This window comes from Hyla sarda, chromosome 6 (genome assembly GCF_029499605.1).
Source record: "Hyla sarda isolate aHylSar1 chromosome 6, aHylSar1.hap1, whole genome shotgun sequence".
Taxonomy (NCBI): domain Eukaryota; kingdom Metazoa; phylum Chordata; class Amphibia; order Anura; family Hylidae; genus Hyla; species Hyla sarda.
In genome coordinates, this window is record NC_079194.1 from 302,819,932 (window position 1) to 302,847,467 (window position 27,536).

A 27,536-nucleotide genomic window follows, 5' to 3' on the forward strand; every position below is an offset into this window, starting at 1 on the left:
GCGCTCTCCTTCAACGTCATCACGTCATCACGCACGCCGTCCCGTCATCCAATAGGAGTGGCATACGTAGCGACGTGATGGCGGTGACGGAGAGCGAGGATCCCAGGCAGCAGAGACGTTCCGAAGCGACGGGGTCACCCCGGGGAAGTGGCGACAGCGATGGAGGGCGACATCCAGGGCAGCGGTGACAGGTCCGGAGCGGCGAGGACACGTGAGTATAACTTCATATACTTTACATTGCATGGATCCCTCAACATACGATGGTTTCAACAAACGATGGTTCAGTTGGAACAGATTACCATTGTATGTTGACGGACCACTGTATATATATATTTATATGTATATGAGGGGTCCGACCAGGACTAGAGAGGTGTACCTAATAAAGTAGTCAGCGAGTGTATAAATAAACGATTATAAATATATATAATAGAGGCTGGGAACGTGATGTAGCAGCCAATGTCTTCATGGTTATAAAATTGAAAGAATTTATGAAATAATTTGTTCCAGGTTGTCGACTCAATGCCCCTTTTCAGTTTCTCCCATAATCTTCTGTTCCCACAAGCCGGTGTAGCAGCTAAGCAGCTCCCGATGACAGATCGCTCTTTTATCTCTACTGCGTCTTTCAATTTTCCACTTGTTCCAAACTCCAGCTACAAAGAGATGTGGAAATGCACATTCCTGCGGCTCAGCCGAGCAGGTCCCCTTCACAGCCATGGCAATATGGTGCTAGAGACACGGCCCCTCGATGTAATGACCTATTGTAATTGTCTCCTACAAAAGAGGCCACTGTGCAATGCAGGAAAGCCCAGGTCACCTTAAAGGGCCCAGCGAGCGATGTCTCCTGTCCGTGCCACGCTGAACCACACTCAACGCTTAGGGAATTCTGGATTCCTTTTTACGTAAACATTCTATAATGGACAGGCTTTTTGCATTTACTATACTTCAGGCTTCATAGGAGGTATCATGTCTGCTTTAGAGGGGTCTTCAAGGCCAGGCAATGCTCCTTAGGGACAGGTATGCAAATTATCTCTCCACCAGAATATACTTTTTTTCTTCCAGATTAGAATTATGCTACTTTGGGTTTTGGCTTCTTTACATTTTTCACCGTTACTGCTAGCCCCCCGCGAATGGAATTATTCTTGTTTAATTCCCCAACAAGTGTGCCTCCAGCTGTTGCAAAACTACAACCCCCAGCATACCCGGACAGCCAAAGGCTGTCAGCAAAAAGGTGCATAGCAGAGGTAGAGCCAGAACATCTGTGAAATGTACCAGACATAGCCCTGCCGGTCTGATCAGCTTAAAATTTTTCTCTACCCCTCACCCCAGACTGTTCTCCTCAGTCATTTTATAAATGAGACTTTCCCTGATGTGCACATTGTGCACTAGAAGTGGCATGTTAACAAATCCCAGCCCAGGTGGCACATACTTAGTCACCATTATTAAGCCAAAGGAAGCCGCCCCCGCTTTGCACAATCGTGTCGGAGAGGGTAGACCACTCCATGCAGTTGTCGGTGTGCAATACAATGCATGCCACAGTAGATATGTGGAGTAGTAGCCAATCTGTTTAATGGGTAGGGGACAAGTAACCTTAAAAAGTAAAGGTGATGGGGAAAAAAAGCTGGGGCCCTAGAAATGCTGGCAAGGATGGTGAGCTGTATCATTTCTTGCTTGCACAGTGGCAGCATATTGTGCACATGAAGAAAAGCGATGAGTACTGTATAGCCACACTCTTAGACCTTTGTATAAAGCAAAAATGAGGAAATCATTATCACCTTATAAGAAGGAGGCTAAATTGGATTTTTATAAGGAGAAGCTACATAGCCAGCACAAAACATCTGCAGAATGGGTCCACTCTATGCTGAGTCAATGATCCACTACTTCTGCAAGAGGCAGGAGAGGCAGCAGCATCTTTACATTGGAGAACATGATGATGAATTTTTTACATCCGGTATTCCACCCTGACCTGAATCATGGCCAAAGGGATGTACACCACCACCTGAACAACCATATTGAGGCATTCCTAAGCAGTACTCTGACACCATAAGCCCATATCCCATGGACTTCTGCGTCATCAGATTAGATTGTTGGCCAGAACTTGCCCAGTTTGCCATAAGTGTTCTGTTCCTAATGGAACCCCTAAGGGTACAAGATTATCTGCCAGAAACGTGGAAAAACCCATATTTGTTAACATGGATCAGTGAGGAATTTAAAACTCCTGTGCCAGATGCCATTGATTAGATAGTACTACCACCTTGCTGTATGCTGGCTACTACACTCCCACCACTGCCAGCTATACGGTCTGCTGGCTACTACGCTATTTACAGTCCACCACTGCCTGCTGTGTGCTGGTTCCTACTATTCCCACCAGTCCACCACTGCCTGTTGTCTGCTGGCTACTACAAATCCACCAGTCCACCACTGCCTGCTTTCCGGTGGCTTCTACAACTATCACTATTCCACCACTGCCTGCTGGCTACTATAACCCCCAGCAGTCCACAACTGCCTGCTGTCAGCTGGCTACTAAGGCTAGGTTCAAACTACGGAATCTCCGGGCAGAAAATTTCCGCCCGGAGATTCTGAGTTCCGCCTGCGTCTCCCATAGACTGCAATGTGTTCCGCGAGGAATTCCGCCTGAAGAAAGAGCACCGCCTTTCTTCAGGCGGAAATTTCTAAGCTGATTTTTCATCCGGATTTTCCGCTTCACAAATTCCGAAGTGTGAATTTGTGAACGGAAAACCATTCACTACACTATGCATTATAGTAAGCGGAATTTCTGCCGTAAATTTCAAAGCGAAAATTACGGCGGAAATTCCGTAGTCTGAACCTAGCCTAAAACTATCACCAGTCCACCACTGCCTTCTGTCTGCTTGTTACAACAACTCCTATCAGTCCACCACGGCCTGCAGTACTTTCTGCTGGCTACTAAAACCAGTCCACTACTTTTGCTGTTTCTCATTTCAACCAGGCCTACACATACACAACCCATGATCTCCAAAAACATTTTTCCCAATTTTTATTTAAAAAAAAAAAAAAGCTATTTCGCGTATAACTTGTACCCTGTGAACCAAACCTTTTTAAAAAAAACTCTGCCGAGCTTTTCAAAAGTTCTCTCACCTCTACTTGCTACCATTTTAGATCAGCACTCCACTACCTGTCGTTCTCTGGCTATTGCAGAACTATAATTCTCAGCATGCCTAGGCAGCCTTTGGATGTAGTTGCCGCTGGTTGGGGAACACTAATCCAGATAATATGCCCAGTGTTCTCTCTGCGGATGTTGGTGACAGAGCACCAGGTTTTCTTACTACTTTTTCATACGGTCATGTGCGTTGGACTTGTATGAGCAGAGTTATGGGGATGACAACATGTTGGATATGTCTGCGATCAGACCTGTGATCTTGTAATTGCCGCCCTGGCTCCAGCACAATCCTGTATAAGTATTTTAACCATCACCTGGAACAAACCAGCAATTTCAATGAGCCGAAACACTTTGCTTGTGTCGCTACATTTACACACTCGCACTATTTACACGTCAGTCAGATTTATGTATCTAAATAGACACAGTGAGAAAAGGCTGAACCTGACAAACCTGTACGTCTATTTATCTCTACATTCTGTGTTGTGGAGTTTTTAGGATCCGGTCAATATATAAGAAAACAAAAGTCCAACCTATAAACCTACTGCTGTGTCTCCCAACCAGTGTGCTTCCAGCTATTGCAAAACTACAACTACCAGCATGCCCAGACAGCTATAGGCTGGGACTTGTAGTTTTGCAACAGGTGGAGGTCCCCAGTTTCAAGACCTAGGATATACAATAAAGCGCCAAGAGTTCAAAGACCACATCCTTTTGCAACAACTGGAGAGCCACAAGTTGGGGAATACTTAGTAATATGAAACAGAACGTTAAAGAGGTTATCCAGGAAAAAAAACTTTTTTTTATACATATATCAACTGGCTCCTGAAAGTTACATTTGTAAATTACTTATATAAAAAAAAAATCTTAATCCTTTCAGTACTTATGAGCTGCTGAAGTTGAGTTGTTCTTTTCTATCTAAGTGCTCTCTGATGACACATGTCTCGGGAACTGTCCAGAGTGGAACAAATCCCCATAGCAAACCTCTTCTACTCTGTGCAGTTTCCGAGACAAGCAGAGATGTCAGCAGAGAGCACTGTTGCCAGACAGAAAAGAACACCTCAACTTTAGCAGTTGATAATTATTGGAAGGATTAAGATTTTTTAATAGAAGTAATTTACAAATCTGATTAACTTTCTGGAGCCAGTTGATATATATATATATATATATATATATATATATATATATATATATATATCAAGTTTTTTCCTGGAATACCCCTTTAAGCTATAGGCCTCAATGATGTCAGGGAGAGCTGCTGATAAATCCATGGCATGTCTCCATTCTGTGCCAAATCCGTGCTGTTGTGTTTTCGGTAATACATGGCTTTATCCTGTATCCTCATAGCAATAAAATCTGGAATAAAAGCTGTTTTATTTGATAGGATGCAGCATGGGGAATTGTGAAACAAAATTATAGTTTAACATTTGTTATAAAATTAGGCAGCAGGGCGTCTCCCGGTGTTTTGCGCCGGTCGTGTAAAAAAATTACAGAGCGTTTATTGTAATGTGCGTTTTACAACAGCCGGGGTTTTCTCATTTCCTTAAAAAACTCTGGATTACCTACATTTTGATATTTTCCATTTAAAGTATTATGGATGGTATATGGCACATCACAAATCGTCAACAAATTGTAGCCAAGAAGTTACATGTGAGAGACTCATCCTGTTTATGATTTTGGCAATGGAAATATTTTGCATATCTTTTTCACCTACTTTTAAAGATTCGTTCTAGAGCGGTGTTTCCCAAACAGGGTGCCTCCAGCTGTTGCAAAACTGCAACTCCCAGCATTCCCAGACAGCCGTAGGCTGTCTGGGCATGCTGGGAGTTGTAGTTTTGCAACAGCTGAAGGTCCGCATTTTGGTGACCTAGGATATACATGAACTTTGAAACATAAAGAGAGAGGAAAAAAGAAAGCGGGAAATTGCGCCCCTAGTGAAGAACATTTAAAAATTGAGTTTACACGTATTCAAGGTTAAACTCACCGGAGGGCGTTGCGCTCAGGGCACAACACCTAAAAAGCGTGGTATGGTAACAATTCCCAGGTCCGCAGCCTCAGTCCTCTGGTATACCTTGCCTGACGAAGGGTCCGGTTCGGACCAGAAACGCGTAGCTTATGTATTCACAATAAAGCCTCTGAAAGGAATGCGGATGTGTTCCTGGTTTTCTTAATATCCAGAGTTCCAGCGCCAAAATTCGTCCATATTTTCTTCCAATACCTGCTAATACATGAACTTTGGACCTCCAGCTGTTGCAAAACTACAACTCCTGACATGCCTGGAAAGCCAAAGGCCTGTCTGTCTTCTCCAGAGGATTTACACTGTCCCTGAAAGGTAAATCAGGACTTCCCTCTCCTCTCAGCAGCCTTTGGCTGTCCAGGCATGTTGAGAGTTGTAGTTTTGCAACAGCTGAAGGATCACATTTTGGAGACCTAGGAAATACATGTAGTTATGCAACAGCTGGAGGTCCATAGTTTATGAATGTCCTAGGTCTCCAAAATGTGGACCTTCAACTGTTGCAAAGCTACAACTTCCAACATGCCTGGACAGACAGAGGCTGCTGAAATAAGAGGGTAACCTTGATTTACTTGTCAGGGACAAGTGAAACATTAAGAGCGATCTGGGCATGCTGGATGTTGTAGTTTTCAGGGACATTTAAAGGGGTACTCTGACCTGGTCTGATCGCGAGGGTCCCGCCGCTGGGGAACCCCTGCAATCTGTCATTCAACACCCACCTTTGTGAGCTCTCTGCAGCACTGGAGGCTCTGAGTGTGCAGCGTGACGACCACGGGGCCGGAGTATTGTGATGTCACCACTCCGCCCCCTCCCATAGACTTGCATTGAAGGGGCGGGGTGTGATGTCACATGGGGATGGAGTCGTGACGTCACGATACTCCGGCCCTGTGGTCGTCACGCTGCACACTCAGAGCCTCCAGTGCTGCGGGGAGCTCACAAAGGTGGATGCTTAATGATAGATTGTGGGGGTCCCCAGCGGTGGGACCCCCGCAATCAGACATCTTTATGTGGATAAGATGTATTAGGTAACCCTTTAAATGTTCCTAAAAACTACAACTTCCAGCATGCCCTGACAGCTCAAAATGTTTCACTTGTCCCTGACAAGTAAATCAAGGCTTCCCTCTTATTTCAGCAGCTTTTGTCTGTCTGGGCATACTGGGAGTTGTAGTTTTGCAACAGCTGGAGGTCCACATTTTGGAGACCTAGGATATGCAATAAAGCACCAAGACACCAAATACAACATTCTTTCGCTGCCTCCTGCACAGACCTCCATGTGTTGCTTTAGTGTGGCTATAGGGGTTGCAGAGGTCGCAGCTGTGACCGGACCCCTCAACCAAGGGTTTCACTGCTTCTGCTTGACCTGCTGAATGTCAGCTGGATGGGCAGAAGCAGTAAACACCCTGACTCAGGGGTCCGGTCACAGCTGCGACCTCTGCAACCCCTAAAGCTAGGCCACTGCTTATGACTCCGAAAGCCACTTTCCCCCCTAATTTGTAGTTGTAGGTTTCCTTCAGACATTCCTGTTTCACATTGTTGTGTGTTATAGATATATGTATACTGTATATAGATATAAGTGTTTTGGCTGCTGTCACCCTCGCCTTCCTCCCACATTCCCTGCACACATCCCCTATATGAGAAGCTCCCAGCCAGTTTCTGTTGCTGTCATCCAGGTGTCAGGGTGATCACTTTCTTCTGTACCTTTGACATGTTTTTCATGAGGTTGAATAATTTAAGATGACATAATAATATGGAAACGATTCCAGCACGCTACCAGGCTTTGATGTGCCTGTCTACAACTGCAGAGATGTGAAGAGGCTTCAGGAGGACGGTTCTCCTCCTGCCTACAATAAAGAACATTCCAAGGCGGATTCAAGGTTTGTTTTCCTCCCAGAGATAAGAAACTTGAGTGCCTCTGGCTGTTGCTTTGTATGAGGGCCCCATAGTTTCACCCTAGGACCTTATTGGGCCTCCAGCCAGGCCTAGGACAAAGTCATACTGCACAATTTAAAGCAATGTTTCCCAACCGGTGTGCCTCCAGCTGTTGCAAAACTACAACTCCCACCATGCCCGGATAGCCAAAGGCTGTCTGGGCATGCTGGGTGCTGTAGTATTGCAACAGCTGGAAGCACCCTGGTTGGGAAACAATGATCTACATGTACAATGGCCTTTCAATTCACTGTTGATTCTGGATGTCAGAGGAGAGAACGGTCGGGCAAGTGTCCCCCTGTAGAATACATGTGCTTGTTTATACAGGGATGGGGAGTGCATGCTCCCAGCATGCCTAGATGGCCAAAGGCTTTGTACAAGGGCCCCATAGTTTACCCTAGGAACTTATTGGGCCTCCAGCCAGGCCTAGGACAAAGCTATACTGCAGAATCCGTAGGCTGTCTGGGCATTCTGGGAGTTGTAGTTTTGCAACAGCTGAAGGTCCACATTTTGGAGACCTAGGATATCCCTGATGTGTGGACCTCCAGCGGTTGCAAAACTACAACTCCCTAAATACCTAGACGGCCAAAGGCCTGTCTGCCTCCTCCAGATGATCCACGCTGTCCATGAAAGATAAGTCAAGGCTTCCCTCACATCTCAGCAGCCTTTGGCTGTCTGGGCATGCTGGGAGTTGTAGTTTTGAAACAGCTTAAGGTCCACAAGTTGGATACCTAGGATATACACGATGTGGGAACCTGCAGCTGTTACAAAACTACAACTCTCGACATGCTTGGATAGCCAAAGGCCTGTCTGCCTTTTCCAGAGGATCCACACTGTCCCTGAAAGGTAAAAAAAAGGCTATTGCAAAACTGCAACTCGCTCGGACAGCCAAAGGCCTGTCTACCTATTCCAGAGGACCCACACTGTCCCTGAAGGTTTTGCCAAGGCTTCCCTCTCATTTCAGTCGCCTTTGGCTGTCGGCATACTGGGAGTTGTAGTCTTGCAACAGCTGGAGGTCCACAGTGATTTCCATCTTAAATTATTCAACCTCATGAAAAACATGTCAAACATACAGAAGAAAGTGATGACCCTGACACCTGGATGACAGCAACAGAAACTCGCTGGCCCTCCCCAAATATGGAGACCAGGAGACTCGTCCCTGAGACAGCATTGGGACATAAGTTTGTAAAAGGGAGATATGTTTTACAATATGACATTTATATAGTTACATAGTGTCGCCCCTTGAGACTAAACTTTTTCTTCTCCAGACGGAGGGAGTGCCCCCTCATCCTTTGGGGGGGTTTAACCTGGAACAGTTTTTCTCCATATTTTTTGTATGGGCCATTAATATACTTATATATGTTTATCATATCCCCCCTTAAAGGGAACCAATCATCAGATTTTACCCTATATAACGTTTGGTAAAGCATTATATAGGGTAAAATCTTTATTTTCGCCATTCCCGGGGGATGCTGCTGCCCGCAGGGATGGTAAAGATATGAAGTTATAAACTAGTCCCCGCCGCCGCCGTAAGTAGTCACCTGGGCGGGGAGCTCTTCTCATCTACTCCCGTTCTTCGGCCGGCAGCGACGCCCCCTCCGCTTGATTGATGGGCCGCGTCATCACTCTGCTCCGTCTGTTCAGTGAGCGGAACGATGACGCGGCCCATCAATCAAGCGGAGGGGGCGTCGCTGCCGGCCGAAGAACGGGAGTAGATGAGAAGAGCTCCCCGCCCAGGTGACTACTTACGGCGGCGGCGGTGACTAGTTTATAACTTCATATCTTCACCATCCCTGGGGGCAGCAGCATCCCCCGGGAATGGCGAAAATAAAGATTTTACCCTATATAACGCTTTACCAAGCGTTATATAGGGTAAAATCTGATGATTGGTTCCCTTTAAACGTCTCTTCTCAAGACTAAACAATTGTAACTCCTTTAATCGCTCCTCATAGCTAAGATGTTCCATGCCCCATATTAGTTTAGTCGCGCGTCTCTGCACCCTTTCCAGCTCCGCAGTGTCCCTTTTATGGACTGGTGCCCAAAACTGAACAGCATATTCCAGGTGAGGCCGTACCAATGCTTTATAAAGGGGGAGTATTATGTCCCTGTCCCTCGAGTCCATGCCTCTTTTGATACATGACAATATCCTGCCGGCCTTGGAAGCAGCAGCCTGACATTGTGCTATTCTGTAGTCTGTGATCTACAAGTCACCCAGATCCTTCTCTACCTTCTCTATTTCGTTTTTTATAGTTATTTCTATTGCAGCTGACAATTTTATAGTTGTAAACCATAATTGTTTTACCTTACTCCATCAGAAAGTAATCTGGGCCATGAGTTGAAACACTTGGGATGTGTTTCAACTTGCAGTTTCATTGCGGTATTGTTACGGTACTGCAGCATTTTTTACTGTGATTGTGCTGTACTTCAATGCAATGTGTATGTTCGCATTAAACAGATTAGCATGCATAAAATCTGCAGCTTATTACAATAGCAGCAAAGGATGAGATTTGAAGACAGAATGCATACAGATAGAAACCTATATCTGCAGCACATCACTTTATATTGCAGATAAGCTGCAGATGTTTTGCTAATTTTTCTTAATGCAGCTTTAGAATTCTATGTTGAAATCAATGTGTATTGTGCAGTTAAATTTTTGAACACATAATTTTTTTTTTTTTTTAAACATGCCTATTCTGCACAAAAATCTCCTGCGGAATATCGGGAAATCTTCAATAAAGCTGCGTAGTTGCAAACTCTACTACAAATACACTGCTAATTTCAATATATACACGGTGCTAATTTGAACAAGATGTGTTGCTTAAGATTTACCTAAAGAAGCACTGCAGATTTTCTCAACAGCTTTTCTGCACCCGTAGGGTACGATCACATGAGCGGACCCACAGTGTATTTTATGCTGCAGATCCGCCGCTGAAGGACCGCTGCATGGTGGCTTTACATGTGCCAGCTCCGAGCGGCAATATGCCGCTACGTGCAGACACACTGCTATGTTCAAGTCGCAGCGCGCATGCGCAGTATACTCGCCATTACAGCTGCTCTCTGCCTAGCTCATGGAGCAGGGGGAGCGGTTGCGATGTGTGCGAGTACACCGCGCATGCGCACCGACTCGCACATCGCTTCAGTGAGCCTGCTCGTAGCGGCATATTGCCACTCTGAGCAGGCACATGTAAAGCCACCATGCAGCGGTCCTTCAGCGACGGATTTGCAGCGTAAAATACGCTGTGGGTCCGCTCATGTGAAAGCACCCTTAGGGGGAGATTTATCAAAACCTGTCCAGAGGAAAACATGCCCAGTTGCCCATAGCAACCAATCGGCTTGCTTCTTTCATATTTAGGAAGGCCTGTAAAAATGAAAGAAGCAATCTGATTGGTTGCTATGGTCAGCTGGACAAGTTTTCCTCTGGACAGGTTTTGATGAATATCCCCCTAAGGTCCCATTCATACAGTGGAATTTCCAAACGGAATCTGGCAGAAAAATTCCGCTCAGAAATTCTATTGCAGCAGACTCCCATCGTTTTTTTTATTGGATTCTGCGCATGGCAGAATGTTAAATTCCACACTAATCCACAGTAAGAATGAACATGTCAATTCTTTCTGTGGAATCCGCTTGAAAATACATTGCTGTCTATGAGTGAATGGGGATGAGTTCACACATAGAAAGGCATTTATCATTGTTGTTGTGCTTTTTATAATTGCATGTTTTGAGTAGATTTCCAGCTTAGAATGCCATGCACCTTTATTGTTTTTGCACTATATGTTTGAACCTGTTTTGTCACTTTTGCCCTTTGAGGGGGCATGGCTTAGTGTGCACAAATAGATTTGTTGCCTTTATCATCTGCGTAAAAATTATTTTTGCAAAAACAAATTTTGCTTGTATACTACAGTCCCTAGGTGGCATAGCAAGTTCATTGTTGTGTCTGTTTTCTCACCTTTCACATCTATGTGGAAATGTTATTTTGCAAGTTATTGTATGTGTGCAATTTCTTAAATTAGACACAGAAACCCCCACTAAAAAAAAAAAAAAAAAAAAAATTAAATTGCACACATTTTCACATAAATGATAAATTGTCCCCATATGATTTTTAGCAAAAAAAAAAAAAAAACAGGAATGGAACCAATGCAGAGAAAACCATAATGGAATGATTGGCTCCTTTTATTTTGTGGTTTGAATTCTGATGAAAGTACTATATATGTGAACAGAGCTGTAGGGCATGTTAACACGGCAACACAGAAAAAATTGACAGGTCTATCATTTCTGCGGACTTCACTCGAAAATGCATTGCCATCTATGAGTAGGTGCATTTCCAAGCGGTCCTAGTGCCAGCCGGATTAATCAAATGTGCAGAATGTCCATCCATGTTTCCCCATACTCTAAGGCCCTATATGCACTGCCAGGATTTGCAGGAGACATTTTTACAAAACAAGTGCAGTTTTTCATCCAGAGCGTGCATAAATAATAGAAGCCCCATTCAAATGCAGCATATTCTTCCTGGATATACACAAAAAAATACATTGCCACCCAGCTTTCCCATGTGTCAGATCTGCCCAGCTGTGTATTATAGAAGTAAGTTATAATAATGTTTTCAAATCAACAGGTACAAGAAAGTTATACAGATTTGTAAATTACTTCTATTTAAAAAATCCCAATCCCTCCAGTACTTATCAGCTGCTGTATGTTCTACAGGAAGTTGTGTAGATCTTTCCAGTCTGAGCACAGTGCTCTCTGCTGCCATCACTGCCTCGTCAGGAACTGTCCAGAGCAGGAGAAAATCCCCATAGCAAACGTCTCCTGCTCTGGACAGTTCCTGACATGGACAGAGGTGTCAGCAGAGAGCACTGTGCTCAGACTGGAAAAAACTACACAACTTCCTTTTAAGCATACAGCAGCTGATAAGTACTGGAAGGATTGGGATTTTTAAATAGAAGAAATTTACAAATCTGTATAACTTTCTGGCATCCGTTGATTTAAAAAAAACATTTTTATTTCTCCAGAGTACCCCTTTAAGAAGTCAATGATCATCCCCAATGGTGTAAATGGATATCCATTTGTATATTATTTTTAATGGGTAATGAATATAGGTTTCACCCAGTATTCAGTAATTCTCTTCCTGTAGTCTGGCTGATAACACGTCTGGTCGCTGCAGAACATAATAATAAAAAATAAAAAGCGCAGGTTGCTGGCAGAACGGCATTTAGACAAAAATGTGCTGCTGACACAGGTGGAATACATAGTCCTACGCATGTATTCACACAGGCTAAAACAATAGATTTTACTGCAGAACACGTATCAACAAGTGACGAATACAGAGGCGCCGCAAACAATGCAGGAATGTCAAGGCTTTACTATAAACTGGAATGATATTCCCCTAAACCTTTCGGGGTCCAGGGAGGAAGCCGTGAAGTGTTGCACAAGTCTGTTGGAGTCGATGGGCGACCATGGAAAATTTTTTTTAATAAAAAACACCACAACAACAAATCCCTAGGTTGGACTGTCCCCCATTATCCTCCTCCTATGAAGTTTTTATCTACTTTTCCATCTTATTGACCCTTCTTTTATTTTTTTTTACAAAGCAGCGATTCCCAACCAGTGTGCCTCCAGATATTGCAAAACTACAACACCCAGCATGCCCGGACAGCCAAAGGCTGTCCGGGCATGCTGGGCGTTGTAGTTTTGCAACAGCTGGAGACACCCTGGTTTGGAAACACTGATCTACGCGTAAAATGGCCTTTCGATTCACTGTTGATTCTGGATGTCAGTGGAAAGAAGGGTCGGGCAAGTGTCCCCCTGCAGAATACATGTGCTAGTGTATGTGGGGGTAGGGAGTGCATGCCGGGAGTTGTAGTTCTGCACCAGCTGTAGGCGCCCTGGTTGGGAAACACTGATCTATGTGAACAATGGCCTCTTGACTGTTGACTCTGAATGTCAGAGGAGAGAAGGTCGGGCAAGTGTCCCCCTGCAGAATACATGTGCTAGTGTATGTGGGGATATTAAGTCCAAGCTGGGAGTTGTAGTTTTGCAACAGCTGGAGACACCTTGGTTGGGATACACTGATCTACGCATACAATGGCCTTTCGATTCACTGTTGATTCTGGATGTCAGAGGAGAGAAGGGTCGGGAAAGTGTCCCCCTGCAGAATACATGTGCTAGTGTATGTGGGGATAGGGAGTCCATGCTGGGAGTTGTAGTTTTGCACCAGCTGTAGGCGCCCTGGTTGGGAAACACGGATCTATGTGTACAATGGCTTCTTGACTGTTGACTCTGAATGTCAGAGGAGAGAAGGTCGGGCAAGTGTCCCCCTGTAGAATACATGTGCTAGTATATGGCAGTGCATGCTGGGAGTTGTAGTTTTGCAACAGCTGGAAACACTGATCTACGTGTACAATGGCCTTTCGATTCACTGTTGATTCTGGATGTCAGAGGAGAGAAGGGTCGGGCAAGTGTCCCCCTGCAGAATACATGTGCTAGTGTATGTGGGGATAGGGAGTGCATGCTGGGAGTTGTAGTATTGTAACACCTCAGAGCACACTGGTTGGGAAAATTAAAAGATAATGAAAATCGCTGACAGCAGTTTTCATTATTGATTGTAATTGATAGATCATGATCTTCATGCTATTTGTTTAAATGGGGTATGCAGGAATACAAAAACAGAGCTAATTTCCTCCAAAACAGCCCCGCCCCTGTCCTCAGGTTGGGTTTGGTATTAAAACTTGTCTCCATTCACTTTTATAGAACTGAGCTGCAATACCCCACACCACCTGAAGACACGTGTGGCGCTGTTCTTTGAAGAAATCAACTGTTTTTTTTTTATTAACCCTTTACATTGAGTCCTATGTAGGAAAGCCAAGCTGTGTGTGACGGATTTAGGCTGTGTGTTTAGTACCCTACCCATACAGTGCAGACGCCTTTGGTGGGATGGCTGCCCTGACATATGCAGAGGTCATTTTATTTGTGGAAGAATAAGCATGACTTAACCCTTCCTATCCCAGGAAATCCTCCGAAGCTTATAATAAGTAACAGGACTGGAGCCAGCCGTATAAAGTCACGCTCCGCCACACGCACATTGTACTGGGCACAATACAAATAGCACCTTTATGCCAGGCCAAATTCTCTGGCCTTGTGTCTTGTGCTTCTGCAAACAATGCCTGTTTGCTAAGATTTTTAGCAAATCTCATGAGATTGTATTGTCCAGGCCTGATTTATTAGTAAAACAAGACCGAACAAATACAACGGGGGTACAGGTAGCCATAATGTCTAGGGCGGCCTTCAGACTGAATATTTTAGGAGCATGGAGTATAGACATTATATGTGTTCCCCAACCTGTGGTTCTCCAGCTGTTTCAAAACTACAACTCCCACTATGCCACCGCGCCCAATATATACACAGAACGGAGCCGGGAGCAGACTGCGTCCTACGTTTAGTGGCCACACTGGGTTTCTGCAGCTCAGCTCCCAGCTTTAAAGGGGTACTCCACTGGAGAATTTTTTTTTTTTTACAATTTAATCAACTAGTGCCAGAATGTAATTAACTTCTATTTAAAAATCTTAATCCTTCCAGTACTTATCAGCTGCTGTATGCTCCACAGGAAGTTATTTTCAAATTTTCTTTGTCTGACTACAGTGTTCTCTGCTGACACCTCTGTCCATGTCAGGAACTGTCCAGAGTAGGAGCAAATCCCTATAGCAAACCTCTCCTGCTTGACAGTTCCTAAAATGGACAGAGGTGTCGGCAGAGAGCACTGTGGTCAGACAGAAAGGAAATTCAAAAAGAAAAAAACTTCCTGTGGATCATAACAGCAGCTGATAAGTACTGGAAGGATTAAGATTTTTTAACTGAAGTAATTTACAAATCTGTTTTTAACTTTCTGACACCAGTTGATTAAAAAAAAATATTTTCCTGTGGAGTACCCTAGAGATGAGCGAACTTACAGTAAATTCGATTTGTCACGAACTTCTCGGCTCGGCGGTTGCTGACTTTTCCTGCATAAATTAGTTCAGCCTTCAGGTGCTCCGGTGGGCTGGAAAAGGTGGATACAGTCCTAGGAAAGAGTCTCCTAGGGCTGTATCCACCTTTTCCAGCCCACGGGAGCACCGGAAAGCTGAACTAATTTATGCAGGAAAAGTCATCAACTGCCGAGCCGAGAATTTCCTGACGAATCGAATTTACTGTAAGTTTGCTCATCTCTAGAGTACCCCTTTAAATGGGCACTGACCGATTCAAAAACTTTCTTTCATCTTGGTGAAACATTTCATAACATATACGGTACTTCATGAGAACATCTTAGTTCCTTTATATAGAAATAATGGCTATAAGTCATCATTCCATCCAGAACATAACCCTGTCCGGCAGCAGCATCATTTTTGTCCCAGCTGAAGCCTAGACCTGTTAAGTCCGTTTGCTATCTGGGCATGCTGGGAGTTGCAGTTTTGCAACAGCTGGAGGCACTTTGGTATGGAAACACTGAACTTATGCACTCCGTGGAAAACTTTTTTAAACTTTAAAGGGGTACTCCACTGGAGAACATTTTTTTTTTTAAATCAACTGGTGCCAGAAAGTTAAACAGATTTGTAAATTACTTCTATTAAAAAATCTTAATCCTTCCAGTACTTATCAGCTGCTGTATACCACAGGGGAAGTTCTTTTCTTTTTGAATTTCCTTTCTGTCTGACCACAGTGCTCTCTGCTGACACCTCTGTCCATTTTAGGAACTGTACAGAGCAGAAGATATTTTGGACAGTTCTTAAAATGGACAGAGGTGTCAGCAGAGAGCACTGTGGTCAGACAGAAAATAAATTAAAAAAGAAAAGAACTTCCTGTGGAGCATACAGCAGCTGATAAGTACTGGAAGGAATGAGATTTTTTAACAGAAATAATTTACAAATCTGTTTAACTTTCTGGCACCAGTTGATTTAATACTTTTTTTTTTCCAGTGGAGTACCCCTTTAAGGGAATTAGTTTGGACACCACAGTCCTAGAACGATCACATAAAAGGCCCATAACGTTGGCTGTCTGGGCATGCTGGGAGTTGTAGTTTTGCAACAGCTGGAGGTCCACAGTTATGGAGAACACTGCTCTAGGTGGTGCAGAGGAAGCAATCACACCTGGGTCCTAGTGCCTAAGGAGGTGGTAACACATTTTGCATTGGACCCAGTTATTTTTCGGTACCCAGGCGTACTTTTATATACTTGCATACATACTATTTCAGCTGGGTAGGGTAAGATTCGTGTTCTAAAAAAAAGCAGATCAGGCCTTTTTTTTTTTTTGCCTCCTCAGCACTGAGCTGGTTAAATGTGAGTAATGCCCAATGTTTTTCGGAAGAGAGGGGGTCAGCACTGTGCTTTCCTGACCTTGCATTCGAGCAGATAATCTATGGGATGAGCTTTGCACACTCAGAGCCCAGGAATTTTCATTTACTGCATATGGCCAGATCTACACTTACACCAGTGACCCCTTTCATGACTAAAGCCCTATGAAACAAAGTACAGCTAAAAAGTCATCATGACTGCAGCAGGAACAAAGGGCTCACTCCTACGCTGTCACCCTGCACACCGCCAACAAGCCGGACCACCCAAATACTTCAACATCATCTCCCAATAGACCCCCCACCTCCTATAACAATAACACTTTATAACAACTTCCCCCATCCTGTGGACCTCCAGCTGCGTCAAAACTACGACTCCCATCATGCCCAGATAGCCAAATGCTGTCTTAATATGATGGGAGTTGTACTTTTACAACAGCTCTAAAATAAGTGTCCAATCTGCGACCCTCCAGCTGATGCAAAACTACGATTCCCAGTATGCACTCCCCATCCCTGCATATACTTGGACATGTATTCTGCAGGGGGGCACTTGCCTGACCCTTCTCTCCTCTGACAGCCAGAGTCATCAGAGAGTCGAGAGGCCACCGTACACACATCAGTCTTTTTCAACCAGTGTGCCTCCAGCTGTTGTAAAACTACAACTCCCAGCATGCCCGGACAGCTGTTGGGTGTCTGGGCATGCTGGGAGTAGTAGTTTTGCAACAGCTTAAATGCATTTAGGTTGGACACCACAGTTCTAGAACAACCACATAAAAGGCCCATATTAATGACAGCGAAAATACTCAGCAAGAACCTCACTGGGGTTAATATGTTACCAGTTTCTTTATACAAATATACAGTATGGGAACAATGTATGCACCATGTTCACTTCAGTATATACACAATACATTTCACTAGTAAACTGCCTGCCAAGTTGAGGGATATGATGCGTTTTTGCAACAGCCGGAGGTCCACAGTTTGGAGACCACTGCTCTGGGGGACTTGTATGAGCAATCATTTCATTGCTTATACTGATCAATGTAATACTATAGTTATACACAAAGCATCTATTGCATTATCTGCGGACCTGTGAGTATGCATTATAACAAACTGCGGACCTCTAGCTGATGCAAAACTACAACTCCCAGCATGCCCGGACAGCCAACGGCCGCTGGGAGTTGTAGTTTTGCAACATCTTAAAGGGGTACTCCGGTGGAAAACATTTTTTTTTTTTTTTTTATCAACTGGTGCTAGAAAGTTAAACAGATTTGTAAATGACTTCTAATAAAAAATCTTTACCCTTCCAGTACTTTTTAGCTGCTGTATGCTACAGAGGAAATTCTTTTCTTTTTGAATTTTTTTTTTTTGTCTTGTCCACAGTGCTCTCTGCTGACACCTCTGTCCGTGTCAGGAACTGTCCAGAGCAGCATAGGTTTGCTATAGGGATTATATCCTTTTCTAGACAGTTCCTGACACAGACAGAGGTGTCAGCAGAGAGCACTGTGGACAAGACAAAAAAATAAAATAATTTCCTCTGTAGAATACAGCAGCTAATAAGTACTGGAAGGATTAAGATTTTTTAATAGAAGTAATTTACAAATCTATTTAACTTTCTGGCACCAGTTGTTTTAAAAAAAAAAAAAAATGGTTTCCCCTGGAGTACCCCTTTAAGTTTGGAAACCGCCAGAAAAGATTTTCATTGGCAGAAATTTCTGCAGCCAACCTACCGTGTCTGAACATAACCCTAACAACAATTTTAAAATTTAGGCACAAGTTTTGCTGAAAACTACAGCAATTTTTTAAAGGTTAAAGGGGTATTCCAGGCAAAACCTTTTTTTATATATATCAACTGGCTCCGTAAAGTTAAACAGATTTGTAAATTACTTCTATTAAAAAATCTTAATCCTTTCAATAGTTATTAGCTTCTGAAGTTTTCTGTCTAACTGCTCAATGATGATGTCACGTCCTGGGACGCGAGTCATCAGAGAGCAGTTAGACAGAAAACAACAACTTGACTTCAGAAGCTAATAACTATTGGAAGGATTAAGATTTTTAATAGAAGTAATTAACAAATCTGTTTAACTTTCCGGAGCCAGTTGATATATAAAAAAAAAAGTTTTGGCCTGGAATACCCCTTTAAGTAAGTTGTACATTACAGCAATCAGGGGCACTTTGTCCATTGCAACACAATGAGAAATATTCAGATGTAAGTAGTCTGTTGCTACACTGTAACTACAATATAATATTCAGGGCAGGGATATAAACCTTGGCTCCGGCATAGTAAGAAACCAAGATCCTTAACTGGAACAAACACAGCTTGTAACTTGGAGACTAACAGGACATGTAACTAAAGGAATAAAGAGGATGTGTTCTTTACCTTGGCTGCTGTGCTACAGAGTCTGCAAACCACAAAAATCACCATTGGGGCATTGGCCTTTAGTGAATTACAACACGTAATCTACAACAAGGGGACATTCTCTACGTTTAGAGGAAAGAAGGTTTCTACACCAGCACAGACGGGGGTTCTTTACTGTAAGAGCAGTGAAACTATGGAATTCTCTCCCGGAGGAGGTGTCATGGTGAACTCTGTAAAAGAATATAAAAGGGGTCTGATGCATTTTTGGAGAATAATAACATTACAGACTATGGATTCTAGATTTATAGGGACAGAACGTTGATCCAGGGATTTGTTCTGATATTTGGAGTCGGGAAGGAATTTTTACCTCTTGTATGAGGGTTTTTTGCCTCCTCTGGATCAACTCAGTAGGGACTCATTAGGGTTATAGGTTGAACTTGATGGGCTCTGGTCTTTTTTTTCAGCCTTATGAACTACGTTACGTTAAGTGCAAAAGTGATAAATGCTCCATAAATGCAATTTATGTACCCATGATGTTTAGTGCTCACTGTCTGTCCCTTCCCCTAATACATGAGAATGAATAGGACATGCACAGAACTAAGAATCTGCAAATATTTATTTAAAAAATAATAACTTTACAGAGAAAACCCCAGTTTTAATTCCGGGCCTGTCAAGAGTTGGCCTTAAATATTTGGGTGGCTTGTGCAACAAAGATAGTGCGGGGCCTTTTTTTTTATTTAACAATGGACATAATAATACAATCCAGCCGGAGAGCTCCAGGGGGTCTATAGGGGATGTGTTTGGCCTCTGATGTGCAAATAGAAAGGTGATAAATACTGGAAAGTTTCAGATAAGAATCTGTTGATAAAGAGCATGGGCCCCCTCAGTGGGTGTCTTTGGATCCCCCCAGTGTCAGCTATACCAAGGACTCACAGACAGGTGTGGAGTCAGAGTCCTGGCTGTGCATGGAGCTTAATCCTGTGTCCGAATCCTCATCGTTCCCCTCACAATTGGTACACCGGTCCATGTTCTTTGCCACCCAAACCCCTGGGCCCTCAGCACATGTCCTCTCTACCACCTGTGAGGGGTCAGGCCTCAGCTCCTCACAGGTCTCCTGCTCCTCACACAGTTCCAAGGCACCCAGGCTGTCTAGGAGACTTTGTAGTTCTCTCTCCTTCTCATTCCATACTTCTTGGGAGTAATCCAAATCGGCCTTGATAGCCTCCAAGTCTGTGTTCAACCTCAGTCCTATGTAGAGACTGGCACTGAGCTCCGTTTTAACCCTTTCTTGCTCAAGCAGCAATTCGTTTTCACATTCCGCCCCATCTGCAGTGGCGGTGGTGATGGCGGTGGGGTCTTGGTCCTTGGAGGACAGCTCCTCCTGACGCCTGTCCATCCACCTTTGATTGAGTTCCTCTTGGATCTGGCTGGTGATCTGCTCAATCAGATCCTCCTGTTGGCTTATTTGATCTTGCAGCAATAAGATCCCCTCACATTTACATGCATAGTCCTCAAAGTCCACAAAAAGTTCTTCTTCACACCCGTTGTCTTCTGCGTTGCTGTCCAAAGCCCTATCCGGGACCATTCCGACCAAATAGGTGTCCTGGACATAATTCACACCATGTCTTCTCATCCGGTCAAAGTGGATTTTGGCCTCATACCTCTCTATGTCCCTGTCCAAGTCCTTGATCCTCTGCACTTGCTGTCGGATGGTGTGATCCTGGGACAGAACTAGATGGACCAGAGTTTCCATCTTCTCCACCGCATTGGAATCCCTGGATAAAGTCTCTTGCCTCTTCTTGTTCATCTTGGCCAACTTTCTGAAGGCTTTCCTCACCACCCTGCGCTGTTTCTCTTGGGTAAGGGCCATGCTGGCTTTGGTGGCCCCTTTAAAGGGACATGGGCTCTCCCTGCTGAGGACCACCTTGGCTTCAGCACTCCTGGGACCAATGTTGGGCAGAGAAGCCTCATTCCTGACCAGGACAAACCTGACATTCTCCTGCTCCTCACCCCATGCTGTCCACAACCTCAGGATCTTGGTTTTGTTAGGTAGGATCCTCTCGAAGCCCCTCCACTTCTCCACAATGCAGTAAGCCTGGGGTGGTCCCAGCATCATGGAGCCCTCCGCTGACTGGTTGTGGTCCTCCAGGAGGACCCTGACCACATCTGCGCAGGTTGTGCGCCTGGTGAGTCCGGAGACCAGCTTCTCCTCCTCGCAGAGCCAGACGGAGATCTTCCATTCCTCCTCACTTTCCATCTCTCACCCGGAGTGGGATCACAACTTGGAGAGTAAAGTGACACAACTATAATCCATAGAGAACAGTCCACAGTTCACACCGTGCGGATGGAGGACAGTCCCGGGCAAGTGCGCACAGTGCGGCCGCTGCGACTTTTCTCCCTCTGCGCCCGCACAGCTCAGACTGCTGCTTTTTCCTCCGGTCACACGAAACTGTCCCCGCCCCGACCACGGGAGCAGCCGCCTCCAATACACAAGTCCTGCCCTACACTGATTCTTCGTGGAGATCTCTGCTGGTTTGATACAATGTCAGTGTAGGATTTACTTATGCATGCACACAAGGAAGATTTTATTTACTGACCTTTAATGTATTAGCATAAGGGAGAAGCACTGGTGCAAAACTACAACTCCCAGCATGCTCTTCAGCCCTAACACCTTATAATATCACTAAGTACCCCGACTACTCAATACACCAGTGTTATCTAAACAATGTTATCAGCTGTAGTAAAACTACAACTCCCAGCATGCTCTTCAGCCCTAACACCTTATAATATCACTAAGTACCCCAACTACTCAATACACCAGTGTTATCTAAACCATTGTTTCCCAACCAGGGTGCCTCCAGGTGTTGCAAAACTACAACTCCCATCATGCCCGGACAGCCTTACACTGATACATTGTAACAAACTGCATGCACACAAGGAGGATTTTATTTACTGACCTTTAATGTATTAGCATAAGGGAGAAGCACTGGTGCAAAACTACAACTCCCATTATGCTCTACAGCTCTAACACCTTATAATATCACTAAGTACCCCGACTACTCTATACACCAGTGTTATCTAAACAATGTTATCAGCTGTAGCAAAACTACAACTCCCAGCTGAAGGCTGTCTGGGCATGCTGGGAGTTGTAGTTTTGCAACAGCTAGAGACCTATGGCAATTTTAGGTGTATTCTAGTGTTTTCCTGTGTGTTTCCAGCTGTTGCAAAATTACAACTCCCAGCATGCTCTTCAGCCCTAACACCTTATAATATTACTAAATACCCCGACTACTCAATACACCAGTGTTATCTAAACAATGTTATCAGCTGTAGCAAAACTACAACTCCCAGCATGCTCTTCAGCCCTAACACCTTATAATATCACTAAGTACCCGACTACTCAATACACCAGTGTTATCTAAACAATGTTATCAGCTGTAGCAAAACTACAACTCCCAGCATGCTCTTCAGCCCTAACACCTTATAATATTACTAAATACCCCGACTACTCAATACACCAGTGTTATCTAAACAGTGTTATCAGCTAACTACAACTCCCAGCTGAAGTCTGTCCGGGCATGCTGGGAGTTGTAGTTGTAGTGGAGACAAACTTTTTGCAATTCTGAGGTATAGCAGTGTTTTCCAAACAGTGTGGCCCCACCTGTTGCAAAACTACAACTCTCAGCATGCCCGGACATGCTGGGAGTTGTAGTTTTGCAACAGCTGGAGACATATTGCATTTTGCATCGGCTGGGGAGCCACACGTTTGTAAACTTTTTTTTTGGGGGGGTGTAGAGATTGGAGTTCCCTAATTTGTGCCCCCCCCCCCCAGCAGGTGCAGAACTACAACTCCCAGCATTTACTTGAGAGATCGCACAGTATTGGGATTTCTTCTTTAGGATCATTAACTTTATCACTTGTTTATATTTAAATGGGTTATCCAGGAAAAAACTTTTTTATATATATCAACTGGCTCCAGAAAGTTAAACAGACTTGTAAATTACTTCTATTAAAAAGTCTTAATCCTTTCAGCACTTATGAGCTTCTGAAGTTAAGGTTGTTCTTTTCTGTGTAAGTGCTTTCTGATGACACGTGTCTCGGGAAACGCCCAGTTTAGAAGAGGTTTGCTATGGGGATTTGCTTGTAAACTGTGCGTTTCATGAGACACGTGTCATCAGAGAGCACTTAGACAGAAAAGAACAACCTTAACTTCAGAAGCTCATAAGTACTGAAAGGATTAAGATTTTTTAATAGAAGTAATCTACAAATCTGTTTAACTCTCTGTAGCCAGTTGATATATAAAAAACGTTTTTCCTGGATAACCCCTTTAAGGATACAGTTACAATTCTTTATGTTCACAATCACCTCCATAATAAAAATATTTTATATATATATATATATATATATATATATATATATATATACACACACTTCCATGTGAAAATAAGGAAATAGCAATGAAAGAACTGTGCAAAAAGAAGGCTGCCCTGATATTACATGCAACCTTATTGGATTTCAAAATTATTATAAATAATAATAAATACATAATCATTTCAGACCCATCTTCCTATAGTTTCAGGCTATATACATTTTTCTCTACCATGATGTCCACTAGTGCACAAAACTATTGTGAATGATTCCCATCTAAATAATAAAAATGTATAAAGGTGTTTAATAGAGTACAAAAAGAAATTGACCAGAGTTCATCGACTGGGATGGGAGAAATAATCATAATATTATTAATCTATTTATATTATGTATAATTATCTAATAATAATTTAATAATAACAAACAAATTATATGCTTTGTTTATTTTTCTTTTAATTACAGGAATTGCAGTATGAAAAAATGCTACACAAATGCACCAAAAAAAGCATCACATATTTTGCCATTTGTTTTTTTAATAAATTGGATTTTTATGGGAGAAAAACTGTAAAAAAACGAAAACTTTTCTGAAAGTACAGTTACACTACATGGACTCTTCCAGCAGGGATGACCCATTGTCTTATGGAGACCCCATACTGTTATTTCAAAAAACTTTTGACATTTCCTAGAGACATGTCAAAAGTTTTTTTTCATTGGATGGGGTCTTATTGTTTGGTCCCCTGCTGATCGCTAGAATGAGCCGGGAGAAAACACATGGCTGAGCGCTTCTTTCCCCATTCACTGTGCTAATGACAATCCCATAGACTTACATTGTAAGTTTGTCCCAGTCATGTGCAGTTAAAGGGGTTATCCATTAAAAACTTTTCTTTTTATATATATCAACTGGCTCCAGAAAGTTAAACAGATTTGTAAATCACTTCTATTAAAAAATCTTAATCCTTTCAGTACTTATGAGCTTCTGAAGTTAAGGTTGTTCTTTTCTGTCTAAGTGCTCTCTGATGACACGTGTCTCGGGAACTGCCCAGTTTAGAAGAGGTTTGCTATGGGCATTTGCTTCTAAACTGGGTTGTTCCCGAGACACGTGTCATCAGAGAGCACTTAGACAGAAAAGAACAATCTTAACTTCAGAAGCTCATAAGTACTGAAAGGATTAAGAATTTTTTAATAGAAGTAATATACAAATCTGTTTAACTTTTTGGAGCCAGTTGATATATAAAAAAAAGTTTTTCCCGGATAATCCCTTTAAGTGCACTCTTTTGACTCGTTCTAGCGATCAGTCAGGGTTTGAACACTCAGACCTTGATCGATCAAATCTTTTGACATGTGTTTGCACCACTGTCACTTTAAATAGAAGCTTTTCAAATGTTGCAGTGTGTCAGCCACTATTTGCGCCTGCTGCTCCCCTTTTGGCAGGAATGTGCATTACAACTAGTGTTGAGCGCGAATATTCAAAATGCTAATTTTTATCGTGAATACTCCGCGATTTCGCGAATGTTTAGAATATAGTGATATATTCGTAATGATGAATATTTGTAAATATATAAAAATATTTGCGAATATGCAAATATTCGTAGATATCAGCACTTCCAGTCAGAGAACACTGATCCCTTCCCTTCTTTTAGGTAAAAGATATAATCGCGCATGCGCACTATGCAAATTTCATTACAAATTTTCGCATGAGAATGAACATAGCGAATATGCGACTTTCTGGAATATAGGACAAATATTCGTCCATATAGTCGGGAAATATCGCGAATTCGAATATGGCCTATGCCGCTCATCACTAATTCCCACCCAGATCTCTGATTCCAAATTCTTTTCAGATGCTCATTGCCTGATCCTATTGTTTCCCCTATGATATACACTTCATCCTGTTATCCTATAGCCACTTTTTTCTCCAGAATAGTGATCATGCATGTTTGACCAAATCAACGGTGTACACCAGTGGTCTCCAAACTGTGGATATCTAGATGTTGCAGAACTACAGCTTTTGGCATACTCAAACAGCTGTTGGCGGTCTGGGCATGCTGGGAGTTGAAGTTCTGCAACATCTCGAGGTCCTTGGTTTGGAAACCACCGTAGTTTCTGCAGCCAATGTGCTGTGTCTGAACATACCCTAACCACAATTAATTTTAGGCACAAGTGTTGCTGAGTACCAAAGTAATTAGGGCAAGCTTTGGAAGGTTAAAGGGGTGCTCCACTGCTCAGTGTTTGTAACAAGCTGTTCCGAATGCTGGAGCCGGCACCGGGACCTTGTGACATCATACCACCTCCCCCTAATGACGTTACGCCCCGTCCCCTCAAAGCAAGTCTATGGGAGGGGGTGTGACATTTGTCACGCCCCCTCCCATAGACTTGCATTAAGGGGCAGAGTGTGATGTCATGAGGGGGCGGGGCAATTACATCACGAGCTCCCTGCACAGTTTGTTACAATGCTAAGCAGTGGAGTACCCCTTTAAATAAGTCATATATTATAGCAGCCAGAAGCACTTTGTTTTTTGCAACACAATAAAAAATATTCAGATGTTTGTGGTCCTGAAATGCTGGGAGTTGTAGTTTTGCAACATGTGGAGGTCCACAGTTTGGAGACCACATGTGTATACTTAGCATACACCAGTACATGTTTATATAATGTAGCTCTTACCAGGTAATGTTTACTTAGCTGATCCTATGGTCCTGCTGATCCAGGTGCTCCTGCTGGCAGTCAACACAACACCACGTTACTTATCTGTGTTTCCTGTATTATGTACTTTGTATCACTATCAGATCTGTTTATCACGAGGAAGATTTACACCGTCCTAGATTGTCGGCTGACAGCAGGGGTCACCGGGCTGATAGCATCAGATCCCCATCTGTGCAGCAGGAGACATTACACCATGAAAACCTTTGGTGCAAAGAGATGAAAGACTCATAAAAGGTTATTGCAGAGGGAAATATACTGATCAATCTTCACCATGGTTATTTTTGCATCGTCTATATATCTTGCAAATAGTATTAAAAATCATACCGTTTTAAGCATGCAGCTCCAATGCAAACCTATTATCAATCTACAGCATGGTATTTTTTTTTCCGCATCGTCAATATATTTTGGAAACAGTATGAAAAATCATATCGTTTTAAGTTTGCAGCTCCAATGCAAACCTCATATCAATCTGCAGCATGGTATTTTTTTTTCGCATCGTCAACATATCTTGTAAATAGCCTTAAAATTCATTCCATTTTGAATATGCAGCTCCCATGCGAACCTATGATCAATCTTCACCATGGTTATTTTTGCATTGTCTATATATCTTGCAAATAGTATTAAAAATCATACCGTTTTAAGCATGCAGCTCCAATGCAAACCTATGATCAATCTACAGCATGGCATTTTTTTTTCCGCATCGTCCATATATCTTGCAAACAGTATTAAAAATCATATAGTTTTAAGCATACAGCTCCAATGCAAACCTATTATCAATCTGCAGCATGGTATTTTTTTTTCGCATCGTCAATATATCTTGTAAATAGTCTTAAAATTAATTCCGTTTTGAATATGCAGCTCCCATGCAAACCTATGATCAATCTTCACCATGTTTTTTTATTTTATTGCATCGTCTATATATTTAGCAAATAGTTTAAAAAATCTTACCGTTTTGAGCCTGAAGCTCCTATGCAAACCTATGTGTCTCTATGGTTACAGACTGCAAACATGTTTTATATCGTTTCTAGTAAGAACAGGATCAGAGTGAGTGGAATTTTAGAGTGGAATGCTGTTTATATTAGATGAACAACAACTGCAGACCTACAGCTGTTGCAAAACTACAACTCCCAGCATGCCCAGACAGCCATTGGCTGTCTGGGCATGCTGGGAGTTGTAGTTTTGCAAAATCTGGAGGTCCACAGTTTGGAAACCACTAATCGAATCTGTAAGGTGACCATTTGACCCTCTTCCAGTGGAGGGAGCATGACAGCCGTCACGCCCCCTCCCATAGACTTGCATTGAGGAGGCAGGGCTATGATGTCACAGTTTGTTCCAAACACTGAGCAGTGGAGTACCCCTTTAAATCTAAAACTTTAAAGAATGCAGCAGCTCAATATGTCTTTTATTTATCGATACCTTACTGTATATTCCCGTGTTCTAGATTCCGAGAAGTACCGGTAGTTTACAGTCCAGGTAAAACCCACAGAGCTGGTTATTAAGCTGTCAAGGTTGTTGCATCACCGATATGAGGAAGCTCGTATTAATTCAGATGATCTGCATATCTGTCAAATCTCTATTAAATCTCTGCACAGGGAGCAGCTATTTAGGTCATACAGGCTGGACTACAATTACATGGGATGGAGACGTGAAACGCCTATGTATTGGCAGCGAAGGGCCGAAAGCCTATAAAACCGCGATGATTCAACTAATAGGAGGGGCCTGGGC

General features: G+C 43.1%; 2 protein-coding genes across 2 annotated transcripts in view; one reads left to right on the top strand and one right to left on the bottom strand.

The window, feature by feature from the left end:
• The window catches only part of LOC130277529 (uncharacterized), a 91,474-nt gene that overhangs the window by 16,633 nt on the left and 47,305 nt on the right, over positions 1-27,536 (top strand). The gene's annotated exons all lie outside the window — the stretch shown is intronic.
• RASSF10 (Ras association domain family member 10) lies at positions 18,502-21,168 on the bottom strand. Its single transcript, XM_056527969.1, has one exon. It carries the CDS (start codon positions 20,997-20,999, stop codon positions 19,659-19,661), a length of 1,341 nt encoding a protein of 446 aa, XP_056383944.1. The 5' UTR covers positions 21,000-21,168; the 3' UTR covers positions 18,502-19,658.

Bases quoted from the DNA above. Each gene is read 5' to 3' on its own strand.
- RASSF10 (XM_056527969.1), bottom strand. From the start codon at position 20,999: ATGGAAAGTGAGGAGGAATGGAAGATCTCCGTCTGGCTCTGCGAGGAG.